The 21047-nt window shown below is 39.1% G+C and overlaps 1 protein-coding gene and 1 pseudogene across 1 annotated transcript in view; one reads left to right on the forward strand and one right to left on the reverse strand.

Moving 5' to 3' along the window:
• The window catches only part of CAT (catalase), a 39564-nt gene that overhangs the window by 3161 nt on the left and 15356 nt on the right, over positions 1-21047 (reverse strand). The window contains exons 4-10 of the mRNA XM_057750094.1: positions 20052-20182; positions 19127-19231; positions 18400-18525; positions 14305-14496; positions 13690-13842; positions 10785-10923; positions 7858-7988 (exon numbers count right to left, since the gene is read on the reverse strand). Coding sequence (XP_057606077.1) covers positions 7858-7988; positions 10785-10923; positions 13690-13842; positions 14305-14496; positions 18400-18525; positions 19127-19231; positions 20052-20182 — 977 coding nt within the window. The remainder of the gene's footprint in view (positions 1-7857; positions 7989-10784; positions 10924-13689; positions 13843-14304; positions 14497-18399; positions 18526-19126; positions 19232-20051; positions 20183-21047) is intronic.
• Positions 16489-16799, forward strand: LOC130860130 (non-histone chromosomal protein HMG-14-like; annotated as a pseudogene).

Here is a 21047-nt window from a genome sequence, read left to right on the forward strand (position 1 = left end):
AGGAAGATAATTGCTTATAACTTCTTTTTAATAATGTCCTTTGTAGTCACTGCTTATAAATCTCTTATAAATAGAAGGCAGTATAGCCTACAATTAAAAATGCCACTACACCTTAATACTGCCAAGTGCAGAATGTACAAACTGTCGTTAAATGTAAGCTTAGCACAATACAACTTTTGTTCAATTCACCCAGAACCAAAGAGGAAAACATCCTAATTGGATTAATTAGGTCCTTAGTTATCCAGAAGCCAAGATTTCTTGAAGACAGATGTTAATAGTGATATTTTGCTTATGCTATTGGGTTTACCGCTAAAAAGAATATCAAGAGGTTAAAATTAAAAGTAAGAGCTTAGTATTAGGTATATGAGTCCTAACAGCCTCTACTCATTTCTGAAATCAACCATTTCTAAGTTATAGCTATGATTCTATTCTACATTTCTTTCATTCATTCATTAAGCAAATACTTCTCATGTACCTATAATGCACCAGGCACTACCCTATGTACTGTTCTGCTAATGTTTATAAAGTCCAAGCAATATCCAATCAACCAAAGTAGCAAATTCATAAAATATCAAATATTCAGTCTAAGTTACCAAACATCAGAATATAACATTTTTAGAGCAAAATTTAAATCTAATATCAAAATTTAAAAATCAGACTTTAGATATTAACATAATCCAATCAAAGTACTGCATATGGGAAGACCTAAATAGACATTTCTTCAAAGAAGACATACAGATGGCCAACAGGCACAGGAAAAAATGCTCAACATCACTAATTATTAGAGAAATGCAACTCAAAACTATAGTGAGGTATCACCTCGCTCCAGTCAGAATGGCCATCATCAAAATTTCTACAAATAATAAATGCTGGAGAGGGTGTGGAGAAAAAGCAATCCTCTTACACTGTTGTATGTATGGAATGTAAATTGGTACAGCCACAATGGAGAACAGTATGGAGAGTCCTTAAAAAACTAAGAATAGAGTTACCATATGATCTAGCAATTCTGCTCCTGGGCATATATCCAGAGAAAACTATAATTCAAAAAGATACATGCACCCCAGTGTTCACTGCAGCACTATTTACAATAGCCAAGACATGGAAGCAACTTAAATGTCCATTGACAGATGAATGGATAAAAAAGATGCGATGTGTGTGTATGTGTGTGTGTATATACACACACATATATACAGTATACATAATTGTGTGTATATATATACATACACACACAATGGAATATTATTCAGCCATAAAAATGAATGAAATAATGCCATTTGCTGCAACATGGTTGGACTAAGAGATTATCATACTAAGTGAAGTAAGCCAAACAGAGAAACACAAATATCATATGATATCACTTACATGTAGAATCTAAAAATAAACAAAGGTGAACTTACAAAACAGAAATGAACTTACAAATCTGTTTTTGTTTTCTCACATCCTATTCTTGTCTTATAAATAATATTCCTTTGTGTACCTCCTTGAATGCAGTATATATGCCTATTTTAAAGCCCCTATCAGATTATTCTATCATGTATACAATTCTTCCATTTATTGCATGTAAAATTTCTCAGGGCACTAACTTCCCTTGTATGTATTGCAATTTTTCCTTGTGACTCATCTTCAACGGGAGTTATTCTGCAGAAGCGCCAAAGGTGTCCAAGTTGTGAAGGTGTCTCCACGGGATATTTTTCATCATCTCTGCAGAGACCTAACATGGTTCACTGATTCACTCATTTCTCAGTTCAGGGCTTCCATGTGGTTCTAAGTGGGAGAAGAATGCAGGGACCTCATCTGAACACAGCATGGGAGAGCGAGCCTCTAAGTTTCAGGATTGATTGCTTTCATGTAGAATCCACATGCTTTCAAGCCGCATTCTCAGTCTGGTGGGTAGTATTTCAATGGGATGCCAGTTCTTGGCTCTCAGTAGGTAAAGAGACCAGTTCTAGCTCTCCGCAACACATGAAGCCTGAGACTTCATACTCCTAACCCTTTGGACAAGGCAGAAAACCTTAATAAGATGTAAATAAGGCCTGGTTACCCTTATGAGATATATACCTTCAATGTTCACCCACTACTGGGATTTCTCTTTCATTTCTGGGACCTGGAGACTGAACTTTCTTATCTGTTAGCTCAACAACATTCTTTTATTTTTTTAATTTTTTAATCGAGCATGTCTGTGTGTGAGAAGTAAAAGAAAGGCCCCCTATGTCACCTCAATGCACTCTCTTGAACTGAAAGGAATTTGGTCCTGCAAGTCCAGTGGTGTGCCTGAGAGAGCTTGCTCATAAGAACGGACTATCAAATTTTTAGGACTTTTGTGAGTGACCTGTTAAACACGGTCATTACTAAAATTTAATTACATAAAAGTACAATTAAATAAATTAAATTACAAACAAAAGTAATAAAGCCTCAAAACACACCACTTCCCAATGGTGGAAATACTGTTAGTAGTGTGACTTTGAACAGCACGTCCCCAAAGCCACAGGTTAAGCAACATCATGTTGGTAGCTTGAAATCAGCCCTAGGGAATATTTTCATCATGAAAATCAAACACTATAAACCAGAGCTTTTTCCCAGGGAGCCAACTGTCAAATATTTATCAACAAACCACTGATTAAAAACTATATAAAATAATGGCTCTGCCAGAGCTTTGGTTAATCAACAGTTTTAAAAGTTTAACTTAAAAAAAAAAAAAAGTTTAACTTAAAAAGTACATATACATATACAAGATAAACAGCATGCCTATTTCAGCATGTGGCACAAGACAACCACAGTGCAAACAGTACATAACCCTTGTCACCTACCCCTGGCTTCAGCATTCACCAGAAATATGCAGTTTGGGACTTTGAACTCAAACTGAAGGAGTATCCACAGAGACCTGATCTGCATTTTCCTAGGCCTGGCTAACAACCACCATTTATACACAGCTGGGCTGCTCGCTGCAGGAGGGCATGGACTCCACAAATGGGACAGCTGTTCCCTTTTATTAACCAGAGAAGGATTCTGAGCTGCTTTACCCACTCCAACACTTTAACCACAGACCTTTAAGAGCGGGACCAAATTCCTCTTAAAGGAAAAGTGACATTTTTACTATTCTATATGAAGTGAGAGAACGATGTTTCTTTTCAAGTGTAAAAAGGTAAAGGGTACCAAACGTAAGCGTAAAGTTCAACGATTTTTCAGTGGACACGAACGTGTCACAACCACCCAGATCAAGACAGAAGATCACTCACACCTCAGCAATCCCCCAACCATACCCTTCCTCCCAGTCATTATCCCCTTTCTCCAATTTTTTTTTTTTACTTTTAACATAATAAATGTTTTTTACTTCTTTTTGAAATGTACACAATTGGAATCATACAGTCTACATGCTTGTTCTTTTGCTCAATATCATGTTTGTAAGATTCATCGATGTTACTGCTTGATATACTACTTCATTAACTTTCATTGCTGTATAATGTGGGAACATACTACAGGTTAGTTATCCACGCTTTCACTGACGAACATTTGGGTAACATGAATGAACAGTGCCGTACATGTCTTCTGTTCACATGGACACATTCCTATTGGGAATCTACCTAAGAGTAAACATACTCTCCTAGAGTAATGGAAATAAAAACAAAAATAAATAAGTGGGACCTAATGAAACTTCAAAGCTTCTGCACAGCAAAGGAAACTATAAGCAAGACGAAAAGACAACCCTCAGAATGGGAGAAAATATTTGCAAAACGAATCAACAAAGGATTAATCTCCAAAGTATATAAACAGTTCATCCAGCTCAACATAAAAAAAACAACCCAATCAAAAAATGGGCAGAAGAACTAAATAGGCACTTCTCCAAAGAAGACATACAGATGGCCAAGAGGCACATGAAAAGCTGCTCAACATCACTAATTATTAGAGAAATGCAAATCACAACTACAATGAGGTATCACCTCACACGGGTTAGATTCGGCATCATCAGAAAATCTACTTACATTAAATGCTGGAGAGGGTGTGGAGAAAAGGGAACTCTCTTGCACTGTTAGTGGGAATGTAAATTGATATAGCCACTATGGAGAACAGTAGGGAGGTTCCTTGCAAAACTAAAAACAGAGTTACCATATGACCCAGCAATCCCACTCCTGGGCATATACCCAGAGAACACCATAATTCAAAAAGACACATGCACTCCAATGTTCATTGCAGCACTATTTACAATAGCCAGGACATGGAAGCAACCTAAATGTCCATCAACAGATGAATGGATAAAGAAGATATGGTACATATATACAATGGAATATTACTCAGCTGTAAAAAGGAATGAAACTGGGACATTTGTAGAAACATGGATGGACCTAGAGACTGTCATACAGAGTGAAGTGAGTCAGAAAGAGAAAAATAAATATCGTATACTAACACATATATGCAGAATATAGAAAAATGGTACAAATCAACCAGTTTGCAAGGCAGAAACAGAGACACAGATGTAGAGAACAAACATATGGACACCAAGTGGGGAAAGTGGGGAGGGTTGGGGAGGAATGAATTGGGAGATTGGGATTGCCATATATACATTACTAATAAGAAAAAAATACCAAACTGTACACTCTAAATACATGCAGTTTATTGTCTAATTGTATCTCAATAAAAGTTCTTAAAAAAAAAAAAAGAGTAAACGTACTAGGTCAAAAGACGTACATGTTTAGCTTTAATGGACGGTGACAAAGTTATCCAAAACACCTGAGCCAATCTACACTCATATGAGACTTAGAGTTGTTTCTCCTTCTCACAATACTTGGTACACAGTCTTTTGTTTAGTCATTCGGGTATATATGTGGTGGTATCTCTTTTTAGTTTTATTTTGCATATCTCTGATGACGAGTGAGATAAACTACCTTTCTGTATGTTTTTCAGTCATTTGGATATCCTCTTTTGCGAAGTCTTTTCATGTCTTTTGCCCATTTTACTATTCATTTGTGTTTTTCTTATTGCTCTGTAGGAGTTCTTTACATGTACTGTACATGAGTTGTCTGTTAGAGGAATTACAAATATAATTCTCATACTCTGTGGCTTGCCTTCTCAATTCTAAATGGTTTCTCATAATGAAGAGTTCTTTTTTTCTCTCTTCATGAGCTAGTCTTGATAATAACTACTGCTCTATCTGCCAACTCAGTAATCCTCTCTTCAGCCATGTTTATTATCCTTTTAAACTCATTTACTAAATGCTTTATTTTAGTTGTTGTATTTTCCAGTTGTATATGTCATTCAATTCTTTTTTTAAAATTTATTTATTTATTTATTGGCTGTGTTGGATCTTCATTACTGCGTGCAGGCTTTCTCTAGTTGCGGTGAGTGGAGGCTACTCTGTTGCAGTGCGCAGGCTTCTCATTGCAGTGGCTTCTCTTGTTGCGGAGCACAGGCTCTAGGGGCACGGGCTTCCGTCGTTGTGGCACGTGGGCTCAACAGTTGTGGCTCGTGGGCTCTAGAGCACAGGCTTAGTAGTTGTAGCGCACAGGCTTAGTTGCTCTTCAGCATGTGGGATCTTCCCAGACCAGGGTTCGAACCCGTGTCCCCTGCATTGGCAGGTGAATTCTTAACCACGGCACCATCAGGGAAGCCCTCCGTTCTTTTTTTTTTTAATAGATTAAAGTTCTCTTATTAAATTCTCCATGTTGTCATCTATTTTCTAGTTTCCTGAACATATTATTTGCAGTTATTTTAAAACCTATATATAACAATTCCACTATCTGGACCTCTGGTAGCTTTGTTTCTATTCTCAGTTTTTTCCCCCCTCTTGATTTTCAGTTATAAAGTCTTATGCTTTGGGTATGCCTGATAATTTATTACTGAATGCTGGGCATTTGCACATGGAAAAGTACAGGATAATTTGAGGTTCTATTTTCCTCCAAAGGCTTATGCTTGCTTCTGGCAGATAGGATAGATGGAGATCACCTTCATCCAGTCTGAGACTGAACTGGTATAAAACTCAGTCTCAGTTTTTTGTAAAGGCAAGTTGATTTCAGGTTTGCCCTTATTTCTAGGATGGCCCTTCAGGGATTCAACTGAGTGCCTAGGATGTTAACTAGAGGCCCTCTTCCTTAGTAGGCCCTGAACTCCAATTTGTATCCCTCCAGACCCATGAAAACTCTGTAAACTCTGCTCAGCATTTGGCCAATACTTACAAAGCAATAAATGCCTCATGAGAAAAGAAGAAGAAACATCAAGCTCATATCTCTGCACTTCTTTTCTGTCCAAAATCTTGGCCCCTCAAATTCTTGTGCTTTTATAGCTCTCCAAAGCCTCTAAACAGATGCTTTTTGTATTTTATCTAGCTTTCCAATGTTCTCCATGAGAGGATAGGTCCGATACAAGCTAGTCTGTCATAAGCTTAAGTCCAAGTGAATCATTTTTAAGAGTATGAATCTGGATCTTCTTATTTATATTCCATGTGACTCTTAAATTACAGGATTATGCTATGAAGCTATAAGCAGTATCACAACTGCTTAAAAACTTGAGTTCTATATAGTGATAAGAAAATCTCTCAAAATAAGAATGATCATATAGTAAATTTTAATGTGCAAGCCACAGTTTCATTATCTAAATTAATTTTTACAGAGGCTGTACTAGCTAGTGTGACATTGGAATAGACTTCATGTAGGCAAAATTCACTGAGAGGCAGGAATGGTACTGTAATATACTTGGTAACCTACACTACCAAGAATAAGTCACTTACTATAAAAGGCTTTCTGGAGATATTTAAAGATAAAGTAATTTCTTTTTTATATAAATGTACACACATACGTGCCTTTCAAATAAAGGTATCTTCACAGTGAATTAATTCGTGTATTTAAGTACATTTTACTTGAAACCCACATTCACAAGTTGAGAAGTAGAACAGGTCCCATTCTAATTTAAATACTGTTTAACCGCAACTACCCAAGCAGAGATCTAAGACAGCTATACTTTTTAACTTTATCCTTTTCCTGTGTGTGGTGTAAGTTGCTCTGGGCACATTAATGAGGGGCTCCTCTTCAGAGTCACAAGGCCTCTTCCATCGCATCTACTAAGACAACAACCCCCGGGCAGCCATGGGTGACGGGAAAGAGGGTGAGCACTTGACCCAGCGAAGTTAACTAGAGTCTGGCCAAAGGCCAACGATGCAACCCACAGTGAAAAGATCCGTCCGTTCAACCTAATTTCCTCTCTCCAGAATCTGACATAGAAGTATTGTGAGAAGGAGCAAAAAACGGTTTAAAAAAAAAAAAAAAAGTAATACATGGAGAAAGAGGCCATAGAGAAGAGTTAGGCCATGGTCATAGCAAAGCCACAGCCATGTTAAAACACAAGCTATCAGGCAAAGAGGAAAAAAAATAGGGAAGGACTTGGTAAGAACAAGCAATTGGTGTTGGAAAGCAGCAGCAGACAGACAGAGAGTAGTAGAGTCACGTGAACGGTGCGCCCTGCACTGGAAACACCCACAGCTTTGCTACTGGGACCCCTAGAGCTTTTCTGAATCCAGTTCTAGTCCCTTAAATCTCGACTGTCCTCCTCAGATTCTTAGATTTGGCTCTACCTCAGCTTTACTTGCCCATTTCTCAGATTTCCATGAGATCACTGCTTCCCCAGTGGCTCCCACTTATATCCCATCAGTAAAGTCTGGAGGAACTGAAATGAGTCTCCATACTTTGTACTAAAAGAGCACAGTAACACAACTCTTCAACTCCATCTAATAATACAGGGACCGACGTATGAATAGAAATGCTGTCCCTGAACATATGAAGACATATCAGACACTTTAAAAGGGGGAATACATGCAGACGTTGACAAGGAGAATGGCCACGTGCCTCGCACAGCAGACACAGGAGCCGTTACCTGAGTGACGTTATCATCGCTGGCGCTGTTGAAGCGCTGCACGTCCCCAGAACAGTGGGTCCTATGTTCCAGGGCAGAAGGCTGCTGCTCCGGTGCCCCAAAGCTGTTGGGGTAGTAATTTGGAGCTCCTCCTTTAAAGGAAAACCACACAGACTCATTTGGGGAGACGAAAAATGAAGCAAGTCTACAAACAGCCAACAAAATAAGAAATAAATTCAAGTGACAATTATATTTATACACACATACACACACACATGCCATGCGCATATTATTTTTAACACCCCATATTTAGCTACAGGCAGTACTCGAATTCTTCGCGAATACTGCCAAGTGCTCACATGGCTGTCTCACTCTGCGTCTTAATGAAGAGATCTCAAATTCCCTTTGAACACTTTGGACCGTCTCATCTCTGCCATCTTCGGATGCCTACCAGTACAAATATATTTGTATAAATTTGGTTTGGCCTCCATAGAAGATGAGACTGAAAAATACATTTCAAATTGGAGGGTTTCATTTGGGCTTGGGCTCAGTTCAAACACAGAATCACAGAATTCTTGGGAGCAACTCAAAGTTCTGGCTCTGCTCCTTCAATCTTCAGACATGTGGACTGAGCCCTGAGATGCTCACTGACCGCTGCAAGGTGATGTGGTGGTCAGTGGTGGATCCGGGATCTGGGATTTTTGTCATCTCCATTCCAGCACATACTACGTTCCCATCACAGGACTCCACTTCACTATTTCTTAAAGCTGTTTAAGATTCTCAGGGTATCGTTCCTTTATTGACCATGATTTTATTCAATTCTGGCTTCACTTTTACTTTTCTCTATAGATACATTTTCAAAATATTTTTCTAAAATTTGATATTTCTAGTATGCCAGCAGTCATTTGTCTGGACTTAGGAAAAATAATGACAAATGCAATCAAAACATTTATTAAGACCTGGAATAAGTTATGAGGCTCTTTTTCCCTTTTGACATGTTTACTTTCCCAACTATACTCTGCTTCGGCCGATGTGAGCAGACGCTTGCAGTACTTGAGTGCGTGCCGCCTAAACAGAAAGGATGGCCTGGAAGCATAGTAAGTGGTTTGCACAAACCCATCTGGGGTTAGGATTTTACCCAGCTCACCGCCAGAACAGATTATCCTGGGTGGATAAGCAGGAGATGCCTGTACATCTCATTGATGGAGGAGCCAAATGCACGTAGGAAGAGGGGGCACCGTACTACCACGGAGCCCAGGGATCAGCCTAAGAAATTCATTCTAGGTCGGCCACGTCCATGTGAAGAGCAAACTGCTCCAATAACAGCCATCACGGTGGTTTTCTGCACTAAGATCAGCTCTTTGAAATGTGCCGATTGAGTAATTTTTAAATTTCATGTCCAAATAAGCTCTGACTTTTACTCAAAGTTGGAGTTATCTTCAAGTCACTGACCACTGGGAACAATTAAGCTCTTTCATCAAACTACAAGGGCACAGCCCAAATGTCCTACTTTCAAAATCAGGCAAAGGGTGTGTCAACAAACAAACAAACAGGTGTGTCAAAGTAGTTTTTTCATATGTATGTCACTATAATAGTAAACAAGAATGGCAAACACAGAGCAATTACTTATTCATGAAGTTCCAAAATATACATGAACCACTCGGATACAGCCAGTCTCAATAACAAAAGGACCAAGGAATATAAATGGAAAAAAAAAACCACTTTAAAATAAACACACAGAAGACAGGCACAGAAGTACCAATTACTCTGGGTGACAGCACACCCCATACCCCTGTAAACCTTGGAGAGCAGAAATACTGCAACCACCCAATACAAGCAGTTAGCAAGCATGTAAACTTGCTAAACACTTGGAAGAGGCTTAATGAGAAAGGTAACAAAATGCAAGGCACAAAATCATATACACGAACTAATCTTAAATGTATAACAAATATTCACAGAAAATATGGGCAAGAAATACAGCCAAATGCCACAGTTCTGGCCTTTGGATGTGGTGACTGTAAATGGGTTTTTCTTCTCCCTTCTCTTCTTTCCCTTATATCTTCCAAATTTCCTTTAGGATGCATGTATTAGTTTTATCATAGAAAAAAACTTTGTTTGAATATGGACATCTGTGGCTATAAATATAAATCATCAGTAAAATTTCTGAAGGGATCATGTATCCTAAACAGGAAAATAAAAAAAGAAAACTAAGATCTACATTAAACTATGGAATATTAAAAGGGAAAAAAATTAATCACGCATTTTCTAATTAGAATAAGTAATCAGAAATAGAGGCTGTTGCAACATGGCACCAAAAAGAATAGTTAAAAGAAAAAAATCGTAACTTTGGTAACTGAGCTCCAAAAAACCAAAATGCAGTGGGGCGTCATCTCACCAGTTTACATGAATCAAAAATAAGATGGGGGAGAACCCCTTGATTTACTCTATCTCCCCTATTCTAACCTCCCTCACCCCCCACGTTCCAGCTAGACTTGCTCCTCCACAGCCCCAGCAAAATGCAAGGAGAAGCAAAAGACATGAACTCTTGGCTTTCACATTTCCAAAAGGCTAAGTTCTGGTGACTTGAGAGTGATTTCAAGAACTGTCCACTTTGTGAAGAGTCCTGAAAACCTGCAGCCTAAATTGGATGATACCCTACAACAGCCAGTGCGAAAGAGCTTTCTCCCTGCCTGTCACTGTCAGATGGGCAGCAAGTGAAATCTGAGGTGGGAACTCTTAACAAAATATACAAAGTAGATGAAAGTATGGAAAGTCCTCAGGCAGTTTAAACCTTCATTGCTGGGCAAAAAACACCTGGTTGGCAGGAGAAGTCATACAGCAGGAGGTCCCCGGGGCAGCCTGAAAACCCCTGAGCTGGCAGAACATCCCACGCCCTGCCCAGCAGTGCCCTCTGCACCCACGGGGTAAAGCCAAGGTCTCAGGCCTACCCTGATTGTCCTGCACGCACATGGGGCCATCGCGCTGGTAGTTGGACACTCGAGCACGGTAGGGACAGTTCACAGGTATCTGAAGATAGTTGGGCCCCAGGCGGTGGCGGTGAGTGTCAGGATAGGCAAAAAGGCGGCCCTGCAGTTATAAATGAAACAGACATGATGGTGTGCAGTAACAGACGAAGGAGGAGTGGCGCGTGAACGTCACTGTAAAGTTTCAAGCACACAGCACCATGAAGCCCTGCTTGTCTCCCAGCAAAGAGCAAAGTCTCTTCTCTCTCCTGGAAAGACTTTTCCCTAACTGAACGGTCCCTGATCTTCCACGGCATGGGGCCACACAGCCACAGAATTTCACAACTGTTCTAGATCATAACTCCTTTTTTCCTCAAATAACAAGTTAGTGTCCAGGCGTGTATTATTTCCTATTCCCAAGGGCACATGACAGTGTAAAATGATTTGCTAGAATCCAACTAACTGGAATCAAGAACTAATTCCACTCCTCCCAACTCTCTCACTCCAGGGGAAGGGTCAACCACTTGCCCTTAACAAAGAGAAGATTTTTACAAAGCCAACTGTACAGGAAATTATTCTAAAAAAAGCACCTCCCATGTTGCATTCTGGTTTATGTCAGATACACTTTGAGCTCTGAGGCTTTCTAAACATAAAGTACTACGCAAAGAAAGCCACAGTGCAAAACGATGGCCCTACATTGCCACAAGGTCCTGAATCAAAGATTAAATTAAATCACATATTTACCAAGGCGGAAGGTTTTGTAATTTCTTTCAGTTACTGTTGAAACAAAAAGCTTTATGATTAACTCTGCATCAATCTTAGTATCCAATTATTTAAATATTCTCATTATTTGAAGCTCTATTCTGCAAGCAGTTTTCTTTCATTGACTTTATTATCAGCCCTGAATCTGAAAGAGTACTCTTACATTCCTAATTCCATAGGTCAAAATACAAATCAAGTGGAATAGGGCAACTGATGTGATTATTTTCTACCAAATCACTCAGGCCAACATGCTTAATGCAGTCTCAATGTTCTGTGAATAATTTGCTCCTGGCTGAGTGACTCTACCACACATAATCATTTCAAATGGTCCCTAAGGTAATATTTGATGACTAGCCATGCAGCCAGGACCAAAACTACCTATAGTTTGGAAGCTGGATGCCTCCTTTTGCCCAAAAGAGACTAAGTTGCGCTCTAACTTTACCAACTGGACAGAAGATACAGTAGATCCATAAGCAGCTCCTGGATATTGCCTCAACATATAATTCTGGTTTGGTGTCACCTTATGTTTATAAGGCATCCCCACCCCACCTGCAGGTGGAGACCTTCAAAGTTAAGGCTGGGAAATGGGCACAGCAAGGCCATATCCTGACCCCAACTTGAATGGAGGCCTTACCCAAGGCCCTGTGCCTGAGCTCCTTGCTGGGCTGGGGTGAGAAAGCAGAGCAAAGCTCTCCCACTCAAGCAGGCAGGCCGATTCCTCCACTCCCGATAAACTGCAGAGTGTGGGAGTGCAGAAAGGCTGCACCTGCATCGTCAGGTACTCAGGGGACAGTCTCTGTGACTCCTGTTAAACTACTGGTCCTTTTCACCAAGGTCTGGCTTACACTTTGCATCCCAAAGTTTTAAAATTTAATAGTGTGACCTTGTTGAAAGGCAACTGAGAACACTGTCCGTTACTGTACAACTACCACCACCTGGACGTGCATCAGTTCTCATCAGAGTAACTTCCAAGTCCTCCGAACTGGCTCTTCACTTCCAATCCCTCCTCCAACAACATCACCCTACACACTTCTGCGGAAAGACTCTTCCTAAGGTCCCAAGCAGATTCTATTACTTATCTACTCAAAAAATCTTGCACAATTCTTCACTGGTCACTGGATAGCTAAATAAGTAGTACAACAGTCCTGCCCTACTGTACGGCCTCCTGTTAACAGCAGACAGGACAACCTATCAGTAGATGGGCATTCAATTCACAGTAGTTAAATTAAACTAAAAACTAATATAAACTTAGTTTCTATAAAAGGTTCAAAAGTTCCCAATGTCAAAGCAAAATAAGTTATTATTTAAAAAACAAAGGACTCTTAGCTTGCCTCTATGGTGACTGACACCTGAACTAGTATCAGACACTTACATAAGAAATAGCTGTCAGTCACTGTGGTCCGATCTAGGGTATAAACTTTAATCTTTGTCTTATGGTCATAGGCCAAGAACACGAAAGACTGATTTACTCAATAATTATTAAGCCAGTTATCTTCCTATTAATTTCTGATCCAAATAAAAATTTTTCACTCTTTGAACTCTTGAAAAAGCATACTGGCGAGCAGTGAAAAAATACTGAATGCCTAGGAACATTACGAAAACAAATGGTTAAATTAACCCACTGCCTTTAATCAATGGAAACATAAATTGAGTTTGTAAAAATCATCTCTGGGTCTCTTTCTACATGTGGCAAAATTCAAGCATCACCATGGAAGAGGAAATGAATAAAGTTATACTGACCAAGTGTTATAATCAATAAGTAACATTCCCCCATCCCATTGGTTATGGACTGAGAAAGAATATTTTACTCCACAAACACATAAGGAATTTCTACTATAACTTTTTTTAAATTAAAAGCCTAAACGTCAAAAGTCTTACTATGCTAAGGGACCTACTATGAAATTTGTTTTATACTGTAATGCTCATTTAAAGATGTTTCAGTCTCACAGGACCTAAAGACCCAGACCAAAGTTTAGTGGTGTTCTAGTTAATTCTTCATATAAAGATCATCCCAAATTACACTCTGTGTGTGTGTGTGCATGCGTGTGTGTATGCGTGTGTGTGTGTGTGTATGCTTGCGTGTGTACACGTACTGCTTCCTCAGAACCTCTCGATCCGCCAGGTTTACCTGAAGCATTTTGTCAGGGCTGGGCTCAATGCCGGGTGGCATGTTGCTTGGATCAAAAGCCAACTGTTCAACCTCGGCGAAGTAATTAACTGGATTCCGGTTTAAGACCAGTTTACCAACTGGGATTAGAGGGTACTCGTTGTGAGGCCAAACCTAAAAATAATGTCACATTCACAATTACCAGACAACCAACAGACGGAAATTGAAGTAGCCATAAAAATATCAGCTTTCAAATATAATGAGGCCAATGATAATAAGAGAAAACAACAATTTTGAATCCAATAAAATGACGGGAACTTAAGGTGAGCGCATTGGTTCAATCTCTCACAACAGTGAACAGTAAATATTGACACTTTCCCTGGGCAAAAGTACATCAGCTCATCAAAATTTGTTCCCTGCTAATAACATTATATCACGCCACCCAGATGAACTCAGTAAACCCATCAAACAGGAACTGGAAGGGAAATGCTGGGGAGCCCTCATTCACAGGCTAGGAAACTCTTAAATGGTATCACTGTGCTTTGTACACAACTTGTGAATGCTTGACTACAAATTTTTTAAATTAGGTGGGAAGACACTTAAAAAGGAAAACAATTTAGTTGTTAACTGACTCACCTTGGTAAGATCAAATGGATTAAATGGAAAAGTTTCTGCCTCATTAAATGTCATGACCTGGATGTAAAAAGTCCAGGAGGGGTAGTTGCCTGTGGCAATGGCGTTAAAAAGATCCCGGAGGCCATAGTCAGGATCTTCATGGGCGAGTCTTGCTGCATCTTCAACAGAAAGGTTTTTGATGCCCTGGTCAGTCTACGGAATGAAAGAAAGAAGCTCAAACTGAAACTTATTGGCAAAGTTATCGAACTTTAATCAATAATTCATTGAAGGATTATGAGTAACACTACCCAAAGACTGGATTTTCCTTGTAACAGTAATCCCACTGTTCAAATCTGATATAAGTATGAATTTATCATTGAGAAATTCTACTTGGTTATCCTGATTCTTTTCAATGTCCAGGGAAACCGTCTACACATTTTATATTTAAAATTAGTCTTTCTTTCCCTTTATGTATTCTATATTATTTGAATTTTTTTAATTATTGACATAGTTTATTTTCAATTTTACACTCATATAGAGAATGCTACATGACTGTCTTTAGACAAGCCAAAACAATTTTTGCTATAAAATATACATAACATAAAATTTATCATTTTAACCATTTCAAAGCATCCAATTCAGTGGATTTCTTTGAGTACATATCTTAAAATGGAGTTGTTGGGTCATATGGTAATTCTATGTTTAATTTTTGAGGAATTTCAAAGCTGTTTTCCAGAGTGACTATTATTTGAATTTTTATACTCATCCTATTTTCAGATCAGAGAAGAAAATCAAAATATATTTAAAAAATAAGCAAATGATAAATGAAATTAAAGGACTTCTACCACTTTTTCTCTGCATGAAGTAATTTTTTAAATTCCCTGTTTTATAATAGCTCAGATCAATTACTGAGATTGTGCCGAGCTAGTATCCCTCCACCCCAACTTTCTTCTTTTTTTTCTTTAAAGAAATCACAGAATCACAGTTTACAGATCTGAAAAGAACTTCAGTACAGCCACTCTAAAGCAGTTCTCTGACTACGCGCAACCAAAATTCGTCTTCTGACTTTGTAAACAAGCCATTAAGACCCAAAGAAGTTGTCACTTTCGCAAGTGTTCCTATTATCATTCCATCCTGCTCTTTAATAGCGTTCCCACCAGTATCTTATTCTGAAAGATCCCCAACAAGTCAGGCACCATGGAAATATTTCCTTAGCGAAAGTCAACTTGAAGGCTGGTCTGTTTCTACCACAGAAATCCCAACTCTCTCTAGCCAGTGGCAAGGTTTAAACTCTTCTTACTATTAGATCTTCAGGGTTAGAAAACAGAAATCACCATCTGCAGATCACCCAGCCAATACAGTAAATTTGCAATAAAATTGCAATCCTTCCTGTTTTTAACTGAATCCCCTGGGTTTAGAAAAGAATCATCTCAGGTCAGATTAATCCAGACTGATGAATCTATGTAGATGGCATGCAACCTCTGAGCCCTCTGCTGAACAGATCAATAAGCAATCCAATCTTTCTAGGACCACTGACAGCTGGGCTATCACTCAATTTTACTGTGACAGACCTGGAGCTCAGAGAACTTTTAATAACATGCCAAGTCACAGTTCTCAAGAAGAGGGAAGATTTGAGTTCAGATTATTCTAACTGCAAAGCCACAACCATGCTGGCTGTCCCAGATACAATCATTTAGCTCTGCTCTAAGTGACATTATGCAGCTCCTATGGGCAATTACAAGCCAATGGGTCAACTGTTTCCTGTAACTGCTCCTTGCCAAAGACGACAGATCCAAATTATAAGTATAAAGAGGGGTGACCGTTTTCCTGTTTGATATACCCATGTAAGTTGTTCAGATAACAATTATAACAGGACAGAAGAAAGCAGGCCTTTGTGATATCATTAAGAGGGAGCCTATATTTGCCATGAGTCCACTTCTGTCTCTGCTTATTTTAGCAGTAGTATTTGGAAACAAGTTCTTAGGCAACCAGGGGGTTTTTTTTTAAATAACCTTCTCGAGTTCTCTGGCAATATTACTTATTCTAACCAATGCCAAGATCATACTAGGAAAACTCTTTAAAACACCTCAATTACTTAAAAGAGTCTCAAAAACTTCCCCCAAAGCAACTGATCTGATCGTATGAAAGCAAATGAAAAAAACAGAAACTTGAGCGGGAGGAGGCAGCCCAGCACCCGCTGCAGTCATGGTGCCCAAGAGGAAGGTCAGCTCTGCAGAGGGGGTGGGGAGTGAGAAGCCCAAGAGGAGATCTGCAAGGTTGTGAGCTAAACCTGCTCCTGCAAAAGTGGAAATGAAGCCCAAAAAGTCAGCAGGAAAGGATAAATCTTCATGCAAAAAAAAGTGCAAACAAAAGACAAAAGGGGAGCAAAGGGAAAACAGGCTGAAGTGGCTAATCAAGAGACTGAAGATGATTTACCTGCAGAAAATGGAGAAACTAAAAACGAGGAACACCCAGCCTCTGATGAAGCAGGAGAGAAAGAAGCCAAGTCTGATTAATATCACACACCTGGTCTTATCAGTGGTCCCTGTCTCCCTTCTTGTACAATCCACAGGAATATTTTTATCAACTATTTCGTAAATGCAAGTTTTTTAGTAGCTTTAGAAACAGTTTTAAGAAGGAGGGAATCCCACTTCATCCCATTTTTTAAGTGTAAATGCTTTTTTTTAAGAGGTGAAATCATTTGCTGGTTGTTTATTTTTTTGGTACAACCAGAAAATTGTAGGACATTGACTATGGGAGGCTTTGATTGTCTTGGGTGTCAGCTTAACATTCCATAAATGGGGGTAACTTCTAGATCCTATAATACAAAGCATACTAAAGGACAATTTGGAGTCAGTTGTGCATTTAATGTCTTGAACACTTTAAATTACATCTCTTTCCATGCTGTTTTTGGTAGAATTGTTTCCTAAAGCAAACCACTCCTTGATCTTAGCTCTCCTTGTCAGAATTTTATGCACTCTGTAACATCTTTGGTAGTGGTAGTCCAGTTTTCCTAGTAACTTTGTTAATGTGCTATGAACATTGAAAATTCGAGCATGTAGTGTATACGACACTTAATTGTGAATTAGTGGGACTTATGTCAACATTTGAAGACACTGGTACTTGATATTCCATTAAGGAAAATTTGCCTCCAAATTTTAAGCTGGAAAGTCACTGAAAAAATTGTTTAGAAAAAATCACAACTGAATGATCTTTTTAGATTTTTGGTACATATGTTAAGAATTGCATACAAATTGAAATGTCTGTGTACTGATCCCCAAAACAGCCAATAAAATCTCAATTATGAAAGGAAAAAAATCAGAATTTTTGTTTCCTGACATTTGTAACTGAGTTTTGTATGTGCCTTGTTCATAATATATCCTCAATAAATCCTTAAAAATGGATGGATGAATTAAAAAGTTAGGAGAAATGTATTTGGAAGGATAGCATCAGATGTTGAAAATGAGAGTGAGATTGGTATTACAGATAGAAATGCCCCAGTTCTGTCTTAATCCCCTCCTGGACCCTGAAAGTATCTGTGCTCAGAACAATGTACTCAGAGGCAAAGCAATAAAACACTTTACTAACACTTGGCTCGAAACTCCAACAAAGAACCCTAGGCTAAACCAGTAGGAATTTCCTTTTACCTAGCTTGGAGGCCTGTATTATCTCTTTACCTTTGATTCAAAACCTTAGATCTTCCTTCTCCAGGGAGGAAAAAAATATCAACAGGCACCTGCCAGCACCAGAAATATTAAACCAGAGAGCCTGCACAAAATGAGCATTTTCCCAAATATTTCTGGTAGAGCTCCCAGGGTCCAGAAAAAGAAAGCTTGACTATTGATAGTGGCTGTGTGCTCTTACCCTCCAGCCACATGAAGAAATCAAAGAGAGACTACACACAGTTCTCCTCACTGGGTAGCGTGAGTCTGCTCACTCAGGCAGCGGCCAAAAAAACAGTCACGGTCCTAATCAACCAGATCAACACTCGTCATCCTCGGCGGGGGCGGGGGGCGGGGGGCAAGGAGGCAAGGAGGCGAGGCTAGGGTGGGGAGGCCTTGATTCCTGCCCAGTCCTCCAGAGAAGTAAGGAGACGCACCCAAAGGCAACATGTACCTTATAATGGAATTTGCAATACACTGCCTCTCCTTTCGCATTCACCAGCTTGAACGTATGAGACCCATACCCATTCATGTGCCTGTGTCCATCTGGAATCCCTCGATCACTGAACAGGAAGGAAACCTAAGAAACAGGAAAATAAAGTGTAACATTTTTCAGTCTAAAGCAAAACATCTTATATTTTTAAGACAGTTCTAAGTTTCCAGAAACAGCCCCTAATGACATGGAACATATTAGCCAAGCACCCTCAGGAAGGGTTACCATTTGTAAAAGAATGACAGACTGAAGAATTTTAAAACAGAATGATATATAAATCATTAACCTCATGGCTCAAAATTCTATAAAGAAACGCTAAAACAAATCTGAAAACTAGCCGAACCTGTTATGCAAATTTTAATTTCATAGAAAATTTGTTTGGTACTACTTTCCCCTCATTTCCCTAATACAAAGAATTCTACCTCCTACTAGAAACTTTAATCCTTAATATTCCTAAATATCAATTCATCATGGCTCTAGCATCACGTAAGGTCTATGAATGGGGAACGATTAAGAAAATCAGTCACTATAAAATTCTTCAAGGATCAAGAAATCTGAGGAAGCCTCCCAAAAAGAAAGTCAAAAACCAATTCCTAAATAACAGCCAAAACTGGAGAAAAGTGTACCAGGCATAATTAACAGTTCCATATCAGGTGACATGACATAGTGAAAAAAGAGGTGTTCCCACCTGATGCAGAGACTCAGGACGTAGGCTCCAGAAGTCCCAGACCATATCCGGATCCTTTAGGTGCGTCTGAGGGTTTCTCTTTTGGCTGTGGATAAAAGACGGAAACTAAATGGAAAAAGAGAGAAAAAAAATCCAAAAATTAAGTTTACAGGAATGATGGTGTCTTATACATTGCCTAATGCTAGGTTTACAGATTATCATTTTGAACAATATAATCCTAGAACTTTAAGCTGCAAAACCCTAAAATGAAATTTACCCTCTACATGTTTCTAGAGCAGATTGCCTCTTTTCATTCATCTTCCAAGCTCTGGAAGGAAAACTGGACTATCCCCATAAAATCAGCAAGTTCCAAAATGCCAAACTAAGACCAATGATAATTGTTATTTGACCTTATAAAAAGATACTAAATACAGAAAAAACATTTTTCGGGACTTCTCTGGTGGTGCAGTGGCTAAGAATCCACCTGCCAATGCAGGGGACACGGGTTCCATCCCTGATCCAGGAAGATCCCACCTTCCGCGCAGCAGCTAAGCCCTGTGCCACAGCTACTGACTGAGCCTGCACTCTAGAGCCGGTGAGCCACAACTATTGAGGCCATGTGCCACAACTACTGAAGCCCACGCACCTAGAGCCCGTGCTCTGCAACGAGAGAAGGCACCGCAATGAGAAGCCCACGCAGCAAAATGAAGAGTAGCCCCTGCTCACCACAACTAGAGAAAGCAACGAAGACCCAACACAGCCAATAAATAAATAAATTTTAAAAAAAGAAAAAAGAAAAAAAATTTTTCAAGGCAATCCAGCCAATCCAAATTCTCTTCTTTCTGCTTTTCCCAGGGTTTCTCCTCAAATGCCAATCTATACAGAGTGTTTGAAATCAATTTAAATCAACAAATATCTGCAGAGTGCAAAATTCTTCATCACCTACCAATAAGGCATCCCTGATGAAGAAAATGGGGGTGTTATTTCCAACAAGATCCCAATTACCATCCTCCGTGTAAAATTTCACTGCAAACCCTCGAGGGTCACGAACTGTGTCAGCAGAGCCCGATTCTCCAGCTAGAAGATTCAAACGAGAAAAGTGAACCCTCCACCAGAGTACTTTGCATCCAAGAAGCCTAAAGTCATAAAGAAGCATTGGGGTCTATCCTTTCCAATTCATTTTCTAGAAGTAAATTAGGTATTTAAATGCCTGGTTTATTATTTCTACTACCCACCAGCTAACTCAGATTAAAAAGTAAACAAAAGAATTAATTGAGAGAAATGAGAGAGTATATATAATGACAGCTGAAAAGATTATCCACTTAACATAATAAGATAGCTTTGTTCAAACAGGTAATTATATTTTAAATTAAAATAAGGGAAGAGAATAATTATGAAGATTAAGGTAGTGAACAAAGAATGAGTGTCAAAACTGTGAGGTTAATATTAAGAAAATGAGTCAAAACATAAATTCTTATACTTAATTTCATTTATTTTTGCATTTCACAGTATTTTAAAAATGCACAAACACAGACTCATGCAGAAACAGAATTAATCAGGCATTGTGGCGTGCTGAGATGTAGTCTGATAGCTCTCTTACTAGATCTGTAACATGAAAAAATCACTTACTCTCTCTGAAAGAGAAATAAACCCACCTTGCAAAGTAGATCGACAGATTATAAACAATGTCAGTAAAGTACCAACCATGGATGGCACAGAATTAATTCCTAGTAAAGGGCAGTTGTTATCGTGGCTATTGAGTAAGATCCCCACTTTACGCTTCCGTCTGAGGAAACCACTTGTAGGAAGAAATTCTTTCCAAATGTCACAGAACTGCAGAGGTGGCTTCTGCCTCAGCGTGATTTCCCAAGACCTCAACAAGTGGAATTATAAGTAACTTCCTACCTGCCTTAAAATATTTTTTCTAATGTAAAACCTTGCT

This window comes from Hippopotamus amphibius, chromosome 9, assembly GCF_030028045.1.
Source record: "Hippopotamus amphibius kiboko isolate mHipAmp2 chromosome 9, mHipAmp2.hap2, whole genome shotgun sequence".
In the NCBI taxonomy this organism is placed as follows: Eukaryota; Metazoa; Chordata; class Mammalia; order Artiodactyla; family Hippopotamidae; genus Hippopotamus; species Hippopotamus amphibius.